Source organism: Aulostomus chinensis, chromosome 13 (genome assembly GCF_037954235.1).
Source record: "Aulostomus chinensis isolate RoL2024-O1b breed Wild chromosome 13, RoL_Achi_v1.0, whole genome shotgun sequence".
Lineage (NCBI taxonomy): Eukaryota > Metazoa > Chordata > Actinopteri > Syngnathiformes > Aulostomidae > Aulostomus > Aulostomus chinensis.
The window spans coordinates 24,953,157-24,974,963 of record NC_141332.1 but is presented as its reverse complement, the minus strand read 5'-3'; the positions used below and the strand labels follow the sequence as shown (position 1 = coordinate 24,974,963).

At 45.2% G+C, this 21,807-nt stretch overlaps 3 protein-coding genes and 2 long non-coding RNA genes across 7 annotated transcripts in view; 2 read left to right on the top strand and 3 right to left on the bottom strand.

Annotated features, from left to right (window-relative positions):
• Nucleotides 1-1,668, bottom strand: part of afg2a (AAA ATPase AFG2A) — a 112,982-nt gene extending 111,314 nt beyond the window's left edge. The window contains exon 1 of one of the 2 annotated variants that reach the window (XM_086222276.1): nucleotides 479-1,668. In XM_086222276.1, the coding sequence (XP_086078402.1) occupies nucleotides 479-650 (172 nt within the window). In that variant the 5' untranslated portion in view covers nucleotides 651-1,668. The remainder of the gene's footprint in view (nucleotides 1-478) is intronic. The other variant, XM_086222275.1, reaches the window with a different exon arrangement.
• nudt6 (nudix (nucleoside diphosphate linked moiety X)-type motif 6) lies at nucleotides 1,311-13,014 on the top strand. Of its 2 annotated transcripts, none has more exons than XM_086222280.1 (5): nucleotides 1,311-1,835; nucleotides 2,781-2,984; nucleotides 6,537-6,592; nucleotides 9,336-9,390; nucleotides 9,597-10,227. In XM_086222280.1, exons 1-5 carry the CDS (start codon nucleotides 1,583-1,585, stop codon nucleotides 9,806-9,808), a joined length of 780 nt encoding a protein of 259 aa, XP_086078406.1. In that variant the 5' UTR covers nucleotides 1,311-1,582; the 3' UTR covers nucleotides 9,809-10,227. The 2 variants fall into 2 exon arrangements, with proteins under 2 accessions (XP_086078406.1, XP_086078405.1); XM_086222279.1 differs by having other exon boundaries at nucleotides 1,336-1,835; nucleotides 10,101-13,014.
• Nucleotides 2,324-6,016, bottom strand: LOC147251505 (uncharacterized). The gene is made up of 3 exons (XR_015118963.1): nucleotides 5,285-6,016; nucleotides 3,619-5,172; nucleotides 2,324-2,920 (listed from the first exon to the last, which is right to left on the bottom strand). It is a non-coding gene; the product is annotated as an uncharacterized LOC147251505 (long non-coding RNA).
• On the top strand, nucleotides 4,663-6,425 carry LOC147251504 (uncharacterized). The gene is made up of 3 exons (XR_015118962.1): nucleotides 4,663-5,160; nucleotides 5,268-5,545; nucleotides 5,666-6,425. It is a non-coding gene; the product is annotated as an uncharacterized LOC147251504 (long non-coding RNA).
• Nucleotides 8,491-19,886, bottom strand: fgf2 (fibroblast growth factor 2). Its single transcript, XM_086222283.1, has 3 exons — nucleotides 19,303-19,886; nucleotides 15,189-15,292; nucleotides 8,491-12,521 (listed from the first exon to the last, which is right to left on the bottom strand). Exons 1-3 carry the CDS (start codon nucleotides 19,478-19,480, stop codon nucleotides 12,336-12,338), a joined length of 468 nt encoding a protein of 155 aa, XP_086078409.1. The 5' UTR covers nucleotides 19,481-19,886; the 3' UTR covers nucleotides 8,491-12,335.
• Between the last annotated feature and the right edge of the window lie 1,921 nt (nucleotides 19,887-21,807).

The following is a 21,807-nucleotide window of genomic DNA, read 5'->3' as shown; positions in this document are numbered from 1 at the left end:
AGAAGAACTATGTACTAAAGTATTCTATCTTCTTCCTTGTTGTGGTGTTTGGACTTTTTTTTTTAAATAATTCACCTCGTTTTAATTCACGTCTTATTGTGGTTAAGTATTTGTTAATCCGGTCCATATTTATACTAATCAACTCCTAGTTTCTTAATGGGTTTAATCTACATACATTAATTAGCAGTTCAGGTGTCTTTACTTGTGGCAAATTTCATTTCTACACTGTCCATAAAGTTTGTTTTTTTCTCAGCAAATTGCAGCTCATGATCAGCGCTACAGAAATCGATTATTAACACGTAAACTTGCAAACTACTTCTGGCTTTTTCTGATCGCTACTCAGAGAACTGGACTGCTGCTCAGCTAGCATGCTAGCATTTCCCTCTCAGCGTGCCAGAACATCCAGACCACCTCCAGACTAAGTTCCCTGCACGACTGGTTCATTTGCTCAGCACCACATTCGTGTTTATGCGCTTACCTTTCTCAATGAAGTCGATGACAGTGAAGGAGTTGCTGCTTGAACTGCAGCTTCCTCCGTCGTGGCCAGACGTTTGCAAGATGGAGGAGTCACTCGAGCCTTCCCTCGCGGCGGCTGAACGGTCTCCTTCTTCTCCCCTTTTAGATTTGCTTTTATTTTTCTTTGACGACATTTTAATACTGAAAATCTCCCCACACGTGAAAGTGCAAACATGTGTAAACACGAAGTGATGAATTACACTTCCTGGTTAGAATATAACCCCGCCCCAGTTTACCGTAACACCTTTAACGTTGGGTCACATGCTATTGAGAGCTTCTCATCTTTTGCAGTTTTGTCTGTTTTTTTGCATTTTAATTATGAGATCATGTCAGGCTTAGCATGTCTGTATATAGTGTAAATGTTGAGAATAACAATTAAACTTACCCAAAAATTAGTCATAATCATAATGATTTTGGTTTGATTTTAATGTTTGCAAGTTAACCAATCCACTAGGAACTACTGAGATAACCCACTAGCTAATGTGTTATCATGTGTATTTTGATATATTAACATATAAAAGGAGTGACAATGAAGTATCAGTATATAGCCGATTATCCCCTAATCTGGTGATAATGGTGAATCTTGAGTAGCTGCGAATAACGTTCTGCTACAGCCATTTTAAGAATTAAATGGCTCTACTGTCACTTTTTTAAATGAAGTTTGGTCGCCCCGCCGGCAAGCCTAACGCTAGCTAAAATGACGTTAGCCTCACTACCGACCGGTGGTACCGTGCGAGATTTTGTGGTTTAAAAGCGAGCGAGGATGTCGCTTTACCCGCCGAATTATGACCAGACCTCAGATAATTACGAATAGCTAGGGTTAAAAACATCCCACGGCCTGTTAAGAATTAGATGATTAAATAATCAGATTTATGACTGAAGTTTGGTTTTCTACATTGCCGCGACAGGAAAGGGTATGCCGCTCTACCAGGACAACTACGGTATTTATACAACTTCCAGGGCGGCCGGTTATACAACTGCACTGACCGGTGTCCGACACATGCTGGTTCTAAACTGAACGGAATCTACTTTTACGATTTAACAAACCGCGTAAAGCAGCGTAGTAATGGCAGCCTCCGCCTTTGCATACAAACTTTCACCGGTGGCGGTAAGGCGGTTTTGCAGGAGTCCGTTTGGTCCCGCAAGCTGTGCGGTCCGTGTGTTTTCATGCACCGCAGGTCGTTCCCAGCTGCACCAGGTGACGGTAACCGGTGCTTTGACAGGGAAAGTGGACCGATTCGGTGGAGTGACAGTGAATCTGGCTGACGTCGGTTTACCGGGGGACATCAGCGAAAGCGCATTCAGCGGTTTGTTGAAAGGTTGGTACGCCGTCAATTCACGTCCTCCACACCACAGCTCAGTCCTCGGTGTGGAGGGCAAGACTGACCCCTGACTCACCGTCTGAGGTCTGGTTGTTAATAAACCGAGTATGCAGCATTATCATGGTGTGATGGTGCATTCATGACCATGCATGTGTTTTTATCATCTAGCTTATCTCATTTATGTAACGTGGACTGAAGTTTTTTGTTTGTTTGTTTGTTTTTTGATGGATAGGAATAAATTAGCCTTCTTAAATTGCTCACATACACTTAAATAATGCTTTACATCTTCATTAAATGTAAAGGCTGCGCTGTTTTGTTTCTGTTTTTTTCTGGTTTCATGTTGAGGGATCTAATGTAAATGCAGAGGTACTCTAGGATACACAGGATACTTTATTTTGAAAGCTTTAACAAGGGCTTGGAAGAGATGATTTGCCAGAGCGACTTCATGTTTTAATATGAATAGATGAGATGATGATGATGATGATGATGATTATTATTATTGTTGATCATCTAAAGAAATATTAACTGACTAATTAGATTATTGTTGCAATCACGGGTAGCTTGTTCTGCAGAGGACGTGTTCTAGATCATCAAAATGTAGTACTTGAGTACTCTTTACTACCGATCCAGCACATATCCATGAGTGTATTTCTCACTGACACGACCACCAATGAAGGAGGAGAGTTTCTGAGTCACTGTCAGATTCAATTCAACAGTTTTTCCAGAGAATTTTTACTGCTTTGGGGACAAATTGTCTCTGTTATTTGTCATATTTTCTCTTTATCTTAGAGGAAATGTTCCATCTTTCTTTACAATCGCATTAAACCGATGTCTCATCTTTAGTCTTTGACGTGCTTCCTGCCTGTTTGTCCACTTTATCACTTTAACCAAGTAATAAAATCAACGCACGGATCCTGAACTTGTGGCGTCTGCTCCACACAGATTCTGTGGCCCACTGGAGATCAGAGGGGAAGGTCGCTGTGTGGCTACGGGTTCCCATTCTGCTGAGTCGGTGCGCTGCGGCCGCGTCCACGCACGGCTTCACCTTCCATCACGCCAAAGATGACCACACGGTCTTGTCTCTGTGGTTGGGGGAAGGAGAGAGTAGACTGCCACAGTTTGCCTCTCACCAAGTCGGGGTGGCAGGTATTCGTCATAGATATCGTGTCATAATTCATGTTGTTTTTGCGTGTTGGCACCAGCGTGGAGTAGCGCGCTGAAGGGGGCCGTGTATTTGTGCAGGCTAGCATGGAAGTTAGCATCAGCACAGGTTCCACTTAAATCCAATGAGCTTTCACGTTGGATTTTAGATAATTTTCACAAATTAACACCACTTTTATGCTGCTCGTTAGCAACCATTGTTTTTAGGACTCATAAACGATTTATTATTGGCTAATTTGATTCCATAGAACAAAATATTAGAATATCTGACGCCAGTGGGAACTGCTGACCTTATTTCATTCATGCACTTAACCGAAACCCTATCGATTTTTGAGGTGAGGGAACAGTTCTCACTGACTTCTGGTTTTTAGGTCACAATACTGGGTCACTCTATTTCTCCATGAGATCAACTGCTGTTACCGTAACAGCAAGTATACAGGACATTACAGTAGAAGGCCCCTAGTCGTCAACACCGGTCGGCACTACGGAGATGAACGGTTTCACCGAATCCCACGAAACTTCAGGATTAGTTGAGTTAAAAGAAATTAGTTCAGACCTGAAACTGCTGAGACTGTCACTGCACTAACAGATCAGCTCGGGAGCGACTGAGTCGTCTTACCGCACGACAAACGCCGTCTACTTCTGATGTCTCGATGTTCCGCCGCTGTCTTTAGTATTCAACAACCATCACCAAAACTATCCAGATGAATGAATGGCGCTAAAAGCAACTGCAGTGCGGTGACAGAGATGATAGAGAGATTCAGTAGTGTGTTTTCTACAATAAATGAGTCAGGACAGAGTTTTCATGTATTTCTGCTCTGTAGTTCATTAAACGGTCTTTGAGAGGCCCGACTGGGTACGTAAAGAATCAGATCACATTAGAACGATCCTGTGTGTCCAGAAACACACTTCAGCTGTAGCTCTGTCTCAACTTAAGGGACAATCTCAGACCTTGAAAATCCCTGAATTAAATTGTTTGGAGGCTTCGAATTGTGTAAAGTCTCATCCGTAAATATTTGAGGCTGCGACTGACAGAGCAGGATCTCGTGTTACCACCCAAGCTGACCACGAGATTCACAAACCGCCAAGCTGCTGCTGGCGTAGAGGCGAAGTTCACATTGTTCCAGCGGCGTGGAAGCGTCCAGCTGCGACTGCATTTGGGACCGGACATAAATGAATCCCTGAGGTTTTTGAAAGGGTTGGAACACACAGACGTGTCAGCCTATCTCATAGAATCTTTAATCCTGTTCTCAGGAGGTGGAAAGATTGTAGGGATGCGCATCCATTTCCCGCTTCTCCTTTTTAAATTATGTTCAAATGTGTTAGTATCTGATGTAATCTGTTACTGACATGAGATCCTCACACAAGCCCTCAGCGGCTGTTTAATACCCAGCATAAGAGGTTGTTTGGCCTGTCTGTATTCAACTTTGGCCCATTTCAACTGCGTAAATGGAAATTCACCCATCGAGTCTGTAAACGTGAGGAGCAACAGGAGGCCTTTCAGACTCCTTACGTGCTGTGCTCCTGATTGTCCAGCAGAGGGCAGAGTGTCATTTGTACCTGAGGAGTAGATGCACTTGAAGCATGTCAGAACATGTCCTCAGCATCAGTGAAACAGGTCCAGAGGTTCCCACACACACACACAAATGATGATGAAACTAGGATCAAGAGTCTGAAATAAGAGGCTGTTTAGATGAACGGATGCTTGCGAGCTCGCTGTCCTCTGATGTGTTTCATACTGGACGAATAGATGCAGGACGCAAAACATCCGGTAAACTGGCTGTCGGTCACATGTTGGACTGCGGTCAGTGGTTCATATCCATAAAGAGCTTTAAAAGAAACACCGGGTGCCGAAAGTAATGCTGCTCCTGGTTGGTTCTGGAGAGAAATACAGAGAAGTAGGAGCAAGCAAAGCGCCGAGCGGTTGCAGAATCCATTGTCGTTACAGCAGGTACTGCAGAGACAGACGCCAGAACGGGAGGCCGAGTTCCCCTGCTGAAATGACGCTTTTGCCCTTCTGTCAGCTGGCGCGTGATGGCATCAGGCCGCAATGTGCTGATTGGCTGGAGGAGCTGTCAAGGCTAAATAAAGTTCTCTGCCCTCTTGAAGTGGTTCTAGATGGGAAGAGACCCAGACGTAACTGCTGCGCCCAGCTTCTGAGGTACAGCTTTTACTTGGGTAGTTAATAAGAATCATTCGTTAAAGGCAGCTCATTTCAAAGTGGACAGCACACAACTAGTGTGTGTGTGTGTGTGTGTGTGTGTGTAGCCTTGATTCCTACTCACCCACAATAACGAGCTGTTGGGCTGTGATGGAAAGAATGAGGTGAAAGATAATGATTAGATCTCTTCCGATGCGACTCTGGGCTAAAGGTGATGAGAGGCAGTGGGCGACACGCGTGAACTATGACATCAGACAGCCGGAGGAACTCAATATGACCTTCAGCAGTGAAGAGACACTTCCTCTTTTTACCAGAGAGGCCGCCAAAGTCCAGAAAAGCTGAAAGTTCATGATAGCTGCTTTAAAAGAGAGATTTCAGTTTTTGTGTAAGGCAATTAATAATTTTTCACAGTAAAACACTCAGCTCTACTTTGAGGGTTGATTCTGGCTTTCAGTCTCATAATTCATATTACTTTTTTTCCCTCATGGTACTTTTGGGTATTTAGTTTCCTGGACTGAAGTCTACATAATGATAGCCTCCCTTAGTAGCAACCAGACCTCCTCCTGCAGAGCGCCATATGGCACCGGAATCGCAGATGACATCAATTTCCACTCGGTAGTCCAAGTCAGGCCTTCCCTCTTAACACATCTGTGACATTCATTGAAGGAGGCCCATCCCAGTCGGTCAGATGTGCCACTGGAAAGGAAAGTGGCCCGTTTTCCCTCCTCCTCCACCTCCAGTGTATAGCTGCATCTCTTAGTCACTACCTGCTGAAAAAAGTGCTCAAACAAGAGGACAAAAATGTTAAACGTTGAGTGGGATGTGGGCCTCGTTCCAAGGCCCGCTGAGTCACTCCTTCTCTGATAGTCTCCAGAACATACAGATGTTGCCTTTCCCGTTTTGTTTTAACCCCACATTTAAGTACACCAGCGTGCTTTGGATATTTTCACTACTTTGAATGGTCATTCCAGCTCCTCAAAGTTCCTCCTCATCAGTGTTAGCATTAATGGGACGTCTGTCGGTCGAAGGGAGAAAATTTCAAAACATGAACAAAGAATTTGAATTGGTCACATGACCTTTTGCATAAAAAAATATCCATAGGTAATGTCTTATTTGCTCAGTCTAGTAAAAAAAAAATCGGGTACTGATTTAGAATCCCTTGGTCACATGACACAGAAGCTTTAGACTTTAACACTTTAAAAATTAAAAAAAAAAAAAAAGGTTGAATGCAGATGAACAAAACTGGATCCAGGAAGTGAGAGAACGCCGGGGCCATGTTTGGAGTCGCTTCCTAACTAACATGACATCACATTCATTATTGAGTGCATTTGTTTCCAAAATTGAGTGTGACAGATTCCTTATTTCCTTTTCTACAGGTGCAGTTGTTGACACATCCAATGGGAAAGTTCTCGTCGTCCAAGACAGAAACAAGGTTGTTGTTGTTGTTGTTGTTTTTAACGGTTATTGATCTCATTTTATCACGTCGCGAATGTGAACATAATCTACAAGTTTAGGTGAATGAAATCTTCTGGAATCACTTGAAGAAATAAGAAAGTCGGAGTTTAAGTTAATCAAACGTTCTGTCCTGAGACCTGCACATTTGCGTTTCACCTTCTGAAAGGGTTAAACCGCAGTTCTGTGCCGTCGCCCTGCTTCATTTCATTCTCTTTGATTTTCATGAGGCATCAATACGACAGGCTGTAGATGCACATTGAACTTAGCTATAAAACAGTGCTTATTATACAGCTACCGCTACATTCAGTCGTTAGGTAGAATAAAAAATAGTTTCGAAAATAATAATTCTAATATTTGGGCCTTTGAAAATAGATTGATGACAAATATTACCCCAGTAGAGAAGGGTGTGTGTGTGGGTGTGTGTGTGTGGTGAGTTGTACGTTGCCTGCTCTGATCCACACGTGGGCAAAGAAACTCCTCACATTCAACTCAGCTCCACACGACACGAGTTGACCCGGCGCAAACACCGTGTTTACACGGGCCCGACGCGCTCAAACACCGTTCTGTGTGTACGCCGTCTCTCACAGAGCCCCGCTGTAGCGCTCGCATCCCACACAGCCGACTTACAACGGCGCCCTTTCAAAACACTCCGAGCACACTTGTTTGCGCTCTCAGGAGGCTAAAACGAGATCCCCTCTCATTAATAGTAATTGCACAAAAAAAAGGCTGCAATTTGGAAACCAGTCAAATTGCAGCTCTTTCTACCTGATAAAACGCACAAACTGTGCTCTCTCTGGACTGGAGGAAATAAACGACCCCAGCGGTTCAGGAGGCGTTGCTCTTTAACGCAGGGACGGTCAACACGATGTGAAAAACAACCTCGGCGCCTCAACGCCTCTGCCAGGTAGCAAAAGCAGAAGCCTGTCCTGCTGCTGAGGCCTGAGCGTAGTTGAAAAACCATGAGATTCTCATTAAACTGTAAATCCTAAAGAAAAAAGCCACAGTTAAAGAACGTACGCGAAGATTTGCTTCTTCTTTCCTTTGCTTTCATAACTGACGTCACGCGTTCGGTAGTTCCAGTCACTCATGGTACTCGAGTATTCGCAGATATTTGGTAGGCCGATGATTCATAACCAATTTTGCTGATAGTTATTTACTGATGTTGATTTTCTGTGAGAAAACAGACTTGATATTCCCATCTTTCTCCAGTAAATACAGAGAAACGCAAGTCAGCATAGTGACTTTGTAAAAATGACACCTTTTTTTGTCACCTAATCATTTGGAAAAGCTCATGGATACCACACGCTGGGCGTTTTGCGGTGTTGTTGGGATAAACCCCGGACATGTGGTCAGGCTGTGGTCCAGCAAACTAAGACCTCTGCTTCCTCAGCAGCCTCCCATCAAGCGTTTCATGCGGACCTCCCACGTGTCTGCGTGACGTAGAACAGACAGTTCACCTCTCACCCCGACTCCAGCTAATCACTCCACGTGCTCTCTGAAATCACGGACGCCAGTGCGTGGAAACAAGGCGTAAATGTCGGGTCATGTGACAGATGTCGTTCACACTGCAGTCAAACCTTCGAGTGTGAGTGTGTGGTGGCGTGTTACTGTGCCCGGCATGCAGCTTTTCTCCTGGCAAGGAGACTTGAGAGCATCTGTGCCTCTGTGGCTTCTGTCTAGAAAGAAAGGAACAGTTAGTGGCCAGGAAGTGCTTAGAAATATTTTATCTATTCCTCCTCCTCCTCCTCCTCCTCCTCCTTCAGCTTTACTGGAAATGGGCTTGATAATAATCTGGCTCTTGGCAACAGGCAGCCCGAGTCAGTTCAGAGCTCATGAAGGGTTACACACGTCTTCAAACTGTTCCCACATCAGTACAATAGACGGTTGACGGATCCCCACTGGACTGATTGACGTAATAGATAAGTGTGTTTAATTTATTCATTTTCCAGCGACAATTACATATAATTTCCCAGTAAATTGAATTTTGAACATGGCGGGCGTCCATCAAGCAAGTCATGAGGCTGATTATTTTCACAGTCAGATCCAACAACTCCTCTGGGATGTGAGCTTTAGTCCAAAAAAAAACAAAAAAAACAACAGTAATTTACTGTCAGACAAGATCTCTTTATTTTTTCCTCCCAGCACACCTGAAACTGCTCCAAAAATAAAGCATTTAGTTTAAAACACATGAAAATAAATGCCGTAGTGCATCTGTGTTCCTCTCAATGAGAAGACTTTCAAAATAAGGCAAAATCTAGGATGTAATTACACTTGAAAACAAGCACTGCATACAAAATAACCTACAAAAATATATATATACACATACACAACAGTGACATCATAATTTAACCAGCAGCATACTATTATTAAATATTACAGAGAAGTGGTGGAACTGCTTCGGAAGCGCGCACTTCACCGTCTCAGGAGTGAGCATACAATAGAAAAGGGAACAGCATCTCTCTGCTGTATCATGATTAGTTCAGATGTCTAAGATCGGCACGTACCGTGGGCGTGGCTGTGAGAAGCACTCGCCAACGTTGCCGATCAAGAACTCAGAGAAGCAAGTGACGTTACATCGTACAGCGCTGGCAGAGTCGAAGAGTACAACTGTCATGTTTTGTAGTGTATATGTAAATATTGCTATAAGGTAAATGTACAGTAGTGCCATCTGTCGCTAAGGAGTTTCCAATTTTAACTTTGCTCCTTTTTACATTTTCTAGACAAAGAATGCGTGGAAGTTCCCCGGAGGTTTGTCTGATCCAGGAGAAAATATTGGTGAGTGTCACGTCAAATCCTTTATGCACGTTGAACAAAAATAGAAAAGCAACACTTCCGTTGTCGTCATGGCGTTGAGGTGATTCCTCAAGGAACTTCTGTCCAATTCTGCCCACAAACGTTTGTGAGCGTCCCAAGAAAACGATGAATTCCTTTTCTTCCTTTTTTTTTAAAGAATAGGCCAATTTTGAATTCTGCTCTTGCAGTTTGGCAACTCCGCCAGTCGGCCACATGCCTGAGACGGGTCACGACACCGGATCAGGATCGGAGTACTGGTGCTTTTCAGGAGGAACGGGACAACATTCCCCAAACCCCCAGCAATGACCTCACTCAGTCTGATTGTTGCCGGCGTCGCTGTGTTTTCTCACATGTTGTCGAAGTGTCGCGTTCATATTTTGGTTCAGTATCTTATGCTTGAAGACGATGCATATACATTCATTTGAACTGTACAAAACAAGGCACGATATATGCAGACACTAACAGAACGACTATGTTCTCCTCCAAAGTCAACTTGAACACTTAAAAAGCAGCTTTAATGTGATATACTGTCTGACCCAACCCACGAAGCAGCGTCAAATGTTTGTTTTCACTAAAAATATGAGTTCTTTCCCCCCAAACCAAAAAAGCAGTCTGCAAGGTGGCTGAACAGGGAGTGCAGACACAGAAGCTTTTGAGTGACTCCACTCTGAAATGTCCTGGATCTCTCCCAGGTGCCACTGCAGTCCGTGAAGTCTTTGAGGAAACTGGCGTTCAGTCCGAGTTCAGATCCCTGCTCAGCATCCGGCAGCAGCACAACCACCCCGGCGCCTTCGGCATGTCAGACATGTACATCATCTGCAGACTCAGTCCGCTCACCTATGACATCAACTTCTGCAGGCAGGAGTGTCTGCGCTGCGAGTGGCTGGACCTGGCGGAGCTTGCCAAGACCAACGAAACCACACCCATCACCTCTCGTGTCGCCAGGCTTCTGCTTCACGGCCTGGAGGAGGGTTTCCACAGAATCGACCTCAGCATGGAGGAGCTTCCTGCTGTCTACTCTGGGATGTTTTACCAACTGTACCACAGACAGCTTCCTCCCTCTCAGCCAGCTCGGACCTGATGGCGCGAGAGCCTCGCTGCTGCCAGTATTACTCATATTTATACTGTATTTACAACTGGAATTGTGTGTTTCACAGTCCAATAGATGGAACTGAAGAGCAGCCAATGTAGTGCAGTCAACGCCGCACAATTTTAGTTGGCCGTGTGTGGAAGTCACAACTGTTAGGCAACAGAGAAGACGAGCAGCTGGTTTTTATTGTTAAAGGTTTTTTAAACTGGGAGCAGATCGTTTCAGCTGGTTAATCACCAGTTCACCCAACCTGCTCAACGCTGAAGCCTGGTCAGTGGCCCTGTGCTTCAAACCCAAAAAAGAGGGAACGCAGCGACGTCTGCAGTGGGACGGGAGGACTTCACTGCATCCACCAGTGCCTCACGTGTCACGGCGAGCAGTTGGTGCGAGTTCTTATCAGGCACTTTGGGAGAAAGAACCTCGAAACCCCTTCTAAATTGAGGCATCAGAGCGTAATTCCCATATCACCGTTTAATGAATCTCAGAAGGCATTACAACCTCTGGAACTGCAGCTGGTGGAACCGCAAGCGTCAGGTTCTGAAGAGAATATCGGAACATGGCGCAGCTGAAGCATCGGGCCGCCGACCGTCTCTGTGTGGCAGGTGTGGGATGAGAAGGCGCTGGTCGACCATCAAACCGACTTTACGTTACTGACTACTAGTTGCATTATTCGTGTTGCTAAAATAGACCACTGGCCAGTCAAATTAGATCAAAATATAATCTTTATATTTCAGTAAGCTGCCTGTCATTGAACTGAACATCATCCACGACTGTCGTACGTTCTGTTCCAGTGCCCTACAATGTTTTACACAAAGCAAAAAAAAAAAAGAATCCAGACTTCTCAGTACACACGACAAGCTCAGGAAACTGATTATGGATCCATTAACTCTTCTATTACCTACAATAAGAAGTCAGAAAACAGTTGTGTAGTTACAGCTTGGGTTGGATTTTAGCGTGCCGAGCCTGTTTTGTAATTCTTTTCTTCTGCACCAGAAGAATAAAATTAAGTTCAGTCCCTTCCAAACCCTGTCTCTCTAGAAAATATTTTAATATAAAAGCTCTTCTATATCTTGCAGTTAAATATTGTTCTAATTTCATAAACTGAAGGCTAAGGAGCAGGTAGCTGGCTGGTTCGATTCCCTGCGAGGGAACAAAAACGCTGAACTGCCATTCTGTTGGGTTTGTAGCTGCTGGTTTAACTGGGAAGAACAACCAGTGGCCATAGAGAGAAAATATATATATTTGGTGGCTGCAGGATACAACTTGTTCCCTCAGTTTAGTTACTTTGAGGTCATCAGAGAACTCGCAGCAACATTTTGACAGAGGTTTTACCTCGTGGCCTCAAATTGATTAAATTCAAGAAACAAGTTGTGTCATTTGGCCTCCGTATAACAAAATTTAGGACACCGAATTACGTCTTTTGGCCGTGAATTAATTAACCTTGCTGGAACACGTTAAATCTTGTGTGCTCAATAGGAGGAACTCGTTATATTGGTCACAAAATAGTAGATTTTTACAGGACAAATTCTGTCGTGACGCCTCTAAATCATTAAATTGTGGGGACGAGTTTGATTTTGTGGCTGTAAATCAGTTCAACTGAGGGAACAAGTTCTGTCCCGGGGCCTCATCTTGTCCTCCTCTCTAGGGCCTCTGCAGGGCCCCCTAGCAAACCTCCAGGTGTGAATGTGTGTAAAAAAGTATTGAGAGCGAATGACTTGATAGTAGAGAGCGGTTGGGAAGCGTCACAGCTATTTAGGGCAATGTTGATGGAACACTCGGTCTTCATTGCCGTCACATCATCGTGTTTGTCGTCGATATTTCTCCACTTGACCTGGGATTAACACTTAGCAGACATGGGGAGAAAGAGAATGGCCTTCTGACCTGGTCCAGTTTTACTACCGGACTTGTACTGGCCAGTCCGCTTCAGCGCCACGTACATGTTTGGGTACTTCCTGGAGCGGTAGGTGTTGTAGTTGTTGCCTTCAAGCCGCTCTAAGAAGTAACATTCATCCGTTGCCCGTCTCTGAGGAGCAGGAAACAAAGAAAGAGGAATTACAAAAAGATCCGTGTGAGTCCCAACACAATGAAACCGAGGAACATTGTAATCTTGATGCGTGTGATGCGTGTCAGGTTCCCTCTCTGCTGGATATGCTTGTGATTTTTGTTTAATTGGTTTTTTTTCTCTACTCTGGTACTGTAATTTTCCTAAATATAACATTTTTATCTCAGAATTTCTTCATGAACTCAGTGAAAAAGAAAATACTTGCCGTAGCATTTTTACTTTTTTTGAAAGAGCTGCTTTGTGTGGATGTGTGTTTTATTTAACGAACGGCTGATGTGACATTGTAGGACATTAAACCTCAGAACTAAATGTTTTCAGTGTTTTTAAACAGGCTGTTTTGTTCCTCGGCTCATTTTCTAAATGTTCCCTGAAGGTGCTACTGCAGATCCAGCTGATGTGTTTTGATCATTTATAGAGAACAAATCCGACACGTACTACAGATGCTGATCAGTAAAAGTGTGAACTAAACGATGTGACTCCTGCTGCTGTGTTATTGAGCTCGAGAACATTAGCAACAGCTCGTCTGGCCAAGGATGCACTTTGTGTCTGGGTGTTAACCAAACTACACCCTGAACAACAAGAGGCTTTTGTTTCAGATGCTTTGTAGTTGACCGTGACGGCGCGGTAATGGAAGTTGTTAGGTCAGCAGAAGAAGTGGTTCAGCTGCAACGGCCTCCTGGGATCCCCAAGGAGTTCCGACTGCAAAAGCACTGCCAGTGTACGGCAGCGGTGATACTCAGAGCGATACGCCGAGATCTGCTGCACCCTCCCCTGGCTTTGTTTGCCCATCTGTCAACAGGATGACGCAAAAAGCTGAAGTTCCAATTTCAAATGCATTTGAAAATACAATGAGGTCTTGTAACGACAGCGCACCACCGAGGAAGAACCTACTGGAGGACTCGTGTCCTCAAACAGAAAGTCGACTACAGAAGCTTTGAAAAGTTTGAAAAGGGAAGAAGCCGCAAGGAAGGAAGGAAGGAGTTTGTTGAGGAGGAAAAAAGAGCGAGAGCCCACTGAGGATCAGAGGGAATGAAAGATGACGGAGGTGACGTCATGATGATGGTGGGCGGAGAAGAAGAAGAATCCAGACGGGGGATTTGCGGGTTATGCTGAGGCAATTCAGGCAGCACCAGAGGCTCACAGCTGATCAGACAGGGTGAGTGACAAGAGACAGCGAGAGGAATGCAGCAAGGACGTCCACCCCACGACCCACAGCCTCGTCCTCAGCGCTCGTGTCCCGACAGAGGAGGGCGATGACCGGCCGGTGGACAAACATGCAGCCGCCGGCCAACTCCAGCCCACCCAGACAACGATTACATTAACGAGAGAAGTTCAACGGGAGGACGCTCTTTGGGGTTTATACGCAGCAGAGATCCAGCACTCCTCTGGGGGCTCCTCACCAGGGTGCCATCTTATCTGGGCTGTGGGTTTGGTTCGATCCCTGAGTGGGTGGTTTTGTGCACAGTGCTTTTTTTTTATAAGAGGCTTTCAGTCAAATAAATACAAAGCAGCCTGTTTGCAAGACACTTCCTGATACATGTGTTAGCTCGAGAGTTGATGATTGGTTGGTTACATAAGCAGGAGCATCTGCTCTAAGTCAGAATACAGAACTGAATTAGAGGAAAAACTTCCATCTTAAGCCACATTTGAACCGTTATTACTTCAGCTGAAACACTTTCTTGTCATAACAAATGTTGGAGAGAAGAGGATGAATGAATAACTGGAGGACGACAGGGATTTTCTACTCCAGTAAAGCCAGAGCAGAGCTAACGCCTCCAGTTGGGTGGCAACTCGCTGCTGTAGCTTCACATAAGGAGGAAACAGTCTTTGCCAGTTCCATGGGCCGAGGCCTCACAACCACCAAACCACATCAGTCACCACACTCGCCACCGCTGAGAGCAACAACACAGCGGCTCTGGAAGAGCAGCGATGCTGCGCTGCTGTTGATATTTCTCTGGGTCACTTCGAGTGCAACGTTACGCAGCACAAAAAAAAGTTTTCAAGGCACGAGTCGATGTCCATGATTCTGTTTTGCATTTCTTTACGCTACGAAACTCTTCAGTACACAGTCACTTTGTTGGTTGCTCAGTATCTCAGCTCCTGAAAATGTCAAAGCTTCCACACCCCAAGACAGATGATTAGGGTGATGGAAAAAAAAAAAAAACAATTCCCTCACCCCGAGCAGCAGATTTCAGGCTTTATGAGGCTTCTAGATAGTTTATGATCTACTGCAGTCTTCGATTCACCAGTGCAAGTTTATCTGCTGTTTCCTATTTTTGCACAAAGATGAAGCCAGAGGTCACACAAAGACTGAGCTGCAATCATCTGACGGTTTATTCTTATTATTTTGGCCAGTGAGGCTAGTAACCGTCTGAAGGGCTCAGTCGTAGCAGATTCTAAAGAAGTCAAGCAGGGCTGAGACTACACGAGACTCACCGGCGTCCTTGAACTTTACAACCAATCAGAACAACAACAACAAAAAAGAAAATCAAAGAGTTTAAAAGGACAAAACTCTTTGAGTGATGTCAAGAAAGACTGTTTGATTATTTTATCAAGAGCCATTTCAGCTCTCCAGGACACAGAACAGAGGCAACAGACAGACGATGACAGATGACTCAGCTCACTCACCACTCCAAACAGTCGTCCATCTCTGTTCATGGCCAGATAGCGGTTAGCGCAAACCCCTTTGATGACCACCTCCCCCACCGAGGTGGCCTGCAGCTGAAGCTTTACTGAGGAGGGAGACAAACGTGCGCATGAGCAGGAGGTGCAAACACAGAATTCATCAGAAGTTGTTGAATCAGAAGAAAAGAGTTTTGTGTTTGAGAGGACAGCAGCCCACACGACCGGCAGCTCACTCCAATCAACGCTGCAGACGGTAACATGGCTGCCTCCCTCGTTTGACCTTTCACACCACTCGGCTCGGTACCCGAGTGCACTTGTGCACGTTCCAAAAATCAGCTTCGGACAGTGATTGTCATTGACATATTTCACAGCTTCTACACCACAGTTCACCTTCACAATTAAAATTTCATGAAGCATCTGAGTAACGTCTGCACAGACATGGAGACGGGGAGGTTCTGCATGATCTGGACCTTTTAAGAGAGAGCATGACAGCACAAACTTTGCACAGCCGAAGCGGCCTGGAGTATCACAACAAAGCTGTGTCACGTTAGGAAGTAGATGAGGACTGAATTCCTTTTGAAAGCTACTTAAAAATTTTTTTTAAAAATGCATTTGGACAAAACTGGAAAAACGACCAAGCAACAATCTGTGTTCTGAAAATGTTCGGAGGTTCAGTGCAATGTTCTGGTAATTTCAGTTTTGGAATCATTCCAAAAAACAAAACCAAAAAATCGTCTGTTTGTCGGATGATAAATCACATATTCGCCCAAAACAATAAATTTTGCAGTTAAATCTCGACTTTAAATCTTAACGGGCCTAATTTGAAATGGCTTGGCAACATGAAATGTTCTTTAAAAGTTGTACTAAAACATTGCCGCTGATGTTGTGGCTAATTTAACCAACCAGTGCTGCGGGAACTTTGGCTCCTGACTGGGAAATCACATGAATCCCAACAGGCCTGCAAGCTGCTACATCTATCATCTTTGAAGTGCTTGTTTTTGTAGAACGGAAGAAATATCAGATCGTGTTCCATCAAACAAACAATTTGCTCCGTTTTGTCCGGGTTTTCCTTCATGTTTTAGCCCACATTGGCTAACATTGAATGAATGAATGGATCAGCCGCCACACAGCAGCAGTGCAGTCCTCTGAGGCCGTATCTGCTGTTTGCTTCTCTGACTTCTTCCACATAGATTGAAATCAGCTTCACATTTTCCCCGGAGGCAGCGCTTCATGCCAGCAGAGCAAAATTAGCATGAAGCTAACACCCCCCCCCCCCCCACTACAAAACAAAAAAACAAGCAAGCATGGGGCCCTGTAAGGTAAATGTGTGGATCTGTCCGGAATTAATCCGCATTAGCACACACATCTGTCTGCAGTTAAGCTTGTTGCTGGGGTTATTCATGATGTCGCACATCAAAGAGGAGTTCTTCCCTGTGGTCTCTTTGATGTTTGACTACAGAAACTGTGTTGTCCGCAGCTCCCGTCAGTAACTGCTGGTGATGTGAGGAGAATCGTCTGCGGCCCCGCTGACGGCCCATGTCGCCCTTTGACTTCGCCAAATGCGACGGAAAGGAGAAAATCCTCCTCGGGGGTGGGGGGGGGGCCAATATCCGCGGCACACTCGCGCCTCACTGGCAGATGCGTTGTGTTGTGTTGGCAGGTGGCGCACATCCTCAACAAAAGAACCATTGATGAACTCTGCTCAACAGTATGGGACCAACATGGCAACAACTAAACGAGGAATAGAGATTCTTGTTTTATGACTCACGCGTTGCTGTCTGAAGCCATGTTAACCACTTTGTTGAGATCCATACTGAGAGTATGTTTCTCATGCAAGCAGTGGAACGTAACGGAGTACAAATACCTCGATTCCTAAGTCGATTTTAGACGTAGTTCCTTCTTCACGCCACATTTAAGCGTTAAAAATAGATGTCATCACATATCTCGCTTCTTCCCGATCAACTTAAGAAGGAAGAAGATGGTGAAGGTGAAGAGGAAGGGGGTATGGCATCCCACCGTACTGTGCGACACGATATCTTGACTAACTCATTGAATATTTTGAGCATTCATATTTTTCTTTAGTGTTTACTCACCACATTAGAACACAAATAAATGTTCTTCAGATTCCTTATTTCTTCCCCAAATCAAATCTCAACCAATTTATCAAACTAATTCAAACAAAGCAGAATCACTTCTTCAGAAAAGTACTTGATTTATTTCGAACATTTTTCTTCCACTAGATTGAAGTACTTTTGCCACTCTTTGAGTCTGAAAACAGACACAAACCAAAAGGACCTGCTCGCGTCCCTTCAGGGTTGTTTCCCTGAGTTATTTCACTCGTGGGTCTGACTGAAAGTCACTGAAGGCTAATTGAATTGTCTTAAAAATAGCCCCTCTCGGCTTGAGCTGGATCCAAATCAGGTATTCGTTGCTGCTGCGCACCTGCTTTAAATCTCTGCCTGGATCTCGGAACAGACGTTTCCAGGCATTTGCTTTCTCAAGGAATTTCATCAGCAACCCCTCCTCACTGACTTGGGACATTCCGCAAAGTAATCGCTAACACAGAAGCACCCCAGAGTATCTCTCTTGTCCTGACTGAACCTCCGTGCTGGTATTTCTTCAGTCGCAGCTCGCTTCCATAGGTTCCATTTCAACGCACAGCGTTCGAGGTACACTGACGTGACGTCTTGAGCTCATCTTGTCTAATATCCTACGGAGAGAACGAGGAGAGGAGGATGCGCAGGTGTACCCTTGGCAGGAATCTGTTTTTTGTTGTCACCTGATGGATATAAAAGAGGTGACACGGAGCTGAATTATACAGCAGCACGTGACTCGCTCAAATCACGTTTAGCTCACGTCTCATTTTTGGTTAAATGCGTTTGCCGCAACTTCTGTCTCTTCCCCCTCTCAAAAGGGAGATGCAAGGAGGCGAGGCGAGGAAAGGGAAGGTGGAAGTGAGTGGAGGGGCAAGTGAGACGGCCGCTGAAGAACCACCATGATCTAACTGCTGACTCAAATCTGTATTATTTAGTCAGAAAAGGAAAAAACAAAACAAAACGTGAGAACATGTTCTCTCTCCCGTTTCTCTCTCTCAATAAATGAAATGTTGGACAAATTTTTTCACAACTTTCTTACAATAAAGTGAGATTTTAAAAATCAGAGCACATGAACATGGAGACCTGGATCTTCTCACTTCTGGAGTCTAACTTCACTAAAGCGTTTCATTTTCCTATTCAGAGGGGTTCACATGTGAAAGTACGGATTTCATCACCCCCCCCCAGATGATAGAGGGGACTGGCGGGAGACGTGACCACGCCCACTCGCCATCTGAACCTGACGTGACCCAGACGTCACGTTGGTGGCCGAGGGTATCCAGAAGTTTCATTCGTGTTGTGTTTAATCCGGTGATGTTTGGTGAATGTGTCACAAACAGACGAGCAGCTCGCGTTCGGTGGCACGTCCAGTTAGCGACATCACTTTCGTCGGTGGTCAAAACAGTGGCTCTCAAAGGAAGATGATGGAGGGGGGACGAGAGGAACTCGCTCTTCATCAATTCCTATTTTATTTTTCTCTGGGTTTGAATTCAGCTGTTCAACTTATAATAAACAACACTGTGTCTTTTGACCTAAAAGTGTGGAATGTTTTGATAGATACCGACTGCCGGAGCAGATCAGAGGGTTAATTTAGTATATTTTCACTTTTAGACGGTTAATTGTCGCCTACTTTCATTCACCTTTCAAGTCCCATGATGCCCCCTAAAATCAGGAATTCACTTTTTACCTCCATGTTGTGCTGTCCTGTGTGACGTAGAGCGTGAAGGACTGTGACTCAGCATCCACATTCTCTAAAAACATGAGGGATTTTCTATTAAAGGTCCCGTTCATGAGGGAACGCTGGGTTGTGCGTCTCTACAACGGAATTCTTACACTTTCCATAAGCTGACCTACGCACATTTCAGTGTTTACAAGTAAAGAATCAAACCAAGCTGGAAAATTCACATTGTTCCCCCGTGACTTTCTGCTTCACTTTCCCTTCCCTGTTGCATAATAAAAGGAACATAAAGACGGTTTGTGTGTGCTCTTTGCAAAGGAAGAAAAAAAGGACTGGAAGGACTTACTGTGGGGATCGTTCTTCTCACGGATTCCATCCACTCCCCCATCAGACTTAATCCTCAAGAAGAAGCCCCCGTTTTTACAGTACAGCCTTTTGGGATCCTTGAAGCTCCCGGGAGGGAAGCCGCCGCTGCCGCCATCTTCAGGTGTTGGGGGAAGTGTAGTGATTTCTCCAGTGGCCATCTCCTCCTCTTTCCCCGCTTCCTGACGACTGCTTCGTCTCCTTCTTGAGCGGTGCAGGAGCCCCACCGTGGCCTCCCACCTCCCACTAACTGCTGCCTGTTCCCTCCTCCACAGAGCGGCACATACGCTGCTTAACCTCAGAGGTCAGTTTGCTTGAAAGACCCTCCTTTCAGGGCAGCAAGTGCCCTTTGACTCCTGAGAATTGGAGGCAGAGGGTCTCCCAGAGGAGCTCCTACCCCGCAGAAAGTATTCAGATGTCACTCTGTCGTTGTTTGTAGAGCTTTGGCAGCAGAGTGTGTGTGGGGGGGGATGCATGAGGTTCCCCCTCAATTCCACTCTTCTTCCAATGAAGAGTTTAAATCGAGGCAGCTGGCTTAGATCTGTGTGGAAGGCTTTCCCCTTTGGGCCTCAGTCCGCATGCGCTCTGGGAGCACCGACACACACACACACGCCCACTAATGCACACGCATTTAACCAACCAACCAAGCAGACTTCAAGAAAGGAGAGGAGGGTAAGGAAGGAGATTTGCAGCTTGGATGGTTTCGCTGTGACCCTCCAGAGCGGCGGCAGCCATGTGAACAGGGCCAGTGTTTTCATTCATCCGGGCTGCTCGAGAGCGAGACGAGAGGCAGCTTTCTTAATGATTCACGCGGCTATTCGTGGGTAGAATAACAACGTGAAGAAGCAGCGCTACATGAAAATGGCCCTCATCATGCATGAGTGACTTTAATTGCTATTCTCATCTTCCTCCAGTCCAGTTGATGGGAATTGTTCGTGCAGGATTTCTCCTCTTTTTGATTTCAGGACAAACCAGGCCGTCCATTTGTTGGATGACCACTCACTGGTCTGGGCTTCTGTGCAACGATAACCACATCTGAAAGTTGAGTTGGATTCGTTGGAAGCCAGCTGCAGTCGTGGTTGACGTCATGCTGGTGACCCCCCCCCCCCCCAAAAAAAAAACTGGCCAGAAACATCTGACATCTAACCATCATTTGAGTGACTAACACGGGAGTCTTGAACGGGGGCCAGCACAACCACAGGAGAAGTTTGGAGAGTTCTGGACAACTCTGGGATGCAGACCGCCGATCCAGAATGATCCAAACTGACAGGTCACGTTTATCCACTAATTAGGATGATTGGCTTAACGCAGGTATTCTTCCCACCTACACCTGCACAGCAGGACACTCGGTGACACCTCCACCAAAGTAATCTCAACCAAGCCACGCCTGGTCCGCCCCGAAATCTTATGGCGTCTTCTTCACCCAGTTTGCTGAAATTCAGGTTGCAGGTTTATTAGTAACCCTGCTGGTTGTGGCCCAAACCCTCATTATCAGAGGGCATAGAATGCACGGTTGACTCATCTTGACTTGTTGGATTTTTCCTCAAAGCCGTGATTTTTACACTTGAAAAGCTAAAAATCCACCAGATAAAAACGCCACTCTTGAGGAGAGACCCCGTTATTTTCTGTCTTTAATTCCCATCACTCGATGTTCAGGTTACGACGGGTGAAACGAAGAGTCGTTGCTCAGAGAAGTTAAGTGAGGAAAGACTTCTCAGGTGAGCAACTTGTGCTGAAATGCCAACGTTGCCGGTGTGTGACAGGACCACAGCACCAGCAGGAGAAGACTCCCGGAGAGCAGCAGCAGACGCACACGTCTGGTAAACTCTCAGTTCACGATGACGCCCTAATGGTGCCAAAATATGTGACGAGGGGCCATAGAAACTAAAATAAGATTTATGGTTTGCAACTGGTTTTCTGCACATTCACTCAGCTGTCCAAAAATAACTTCCAGTGACGCATCCTGGTACCAGGACGCCACCTGTTCCCACACTGTTGACTTTACGTCAAACCTGACAGACGCTTCCCAGGAGCTCTGCTAGCATGCAGGAGCAGGAAAACTCTACTTTTCTGAATATAAATTAAGATTTCTCTTGTCAGAGTGATTAAATAATTCATGTTCCATATCAAATAATTCAATTAGTATGTAGGTTTTCTTGAGTATTTATTGGGCAACATGAATATTGGATTGTATTTATTTATTCTAAAAAGCAGAGGCCTCTTAATGATGTTAGGGACACACATATTTTAACTGGTTCTTGAGGTCTCACAGTGAAAATGCTGACATCCCCAGAATTGAATGAAAAGTCATCACTGTGAGCAAACAATTAGATAAACAGGAATTAAGTAGGACAGTGATCGTTCTTGTTCTGTTCTCTCCCGCGGGTCTGAAGGCCCATCCTGTGTTTGCACCAGGCTCACGTTTTCTCTCCCGCTAAAATGTGGACTGGACTTGAACTCTCGGCCCAGACGCGTCACCAATGTTGGC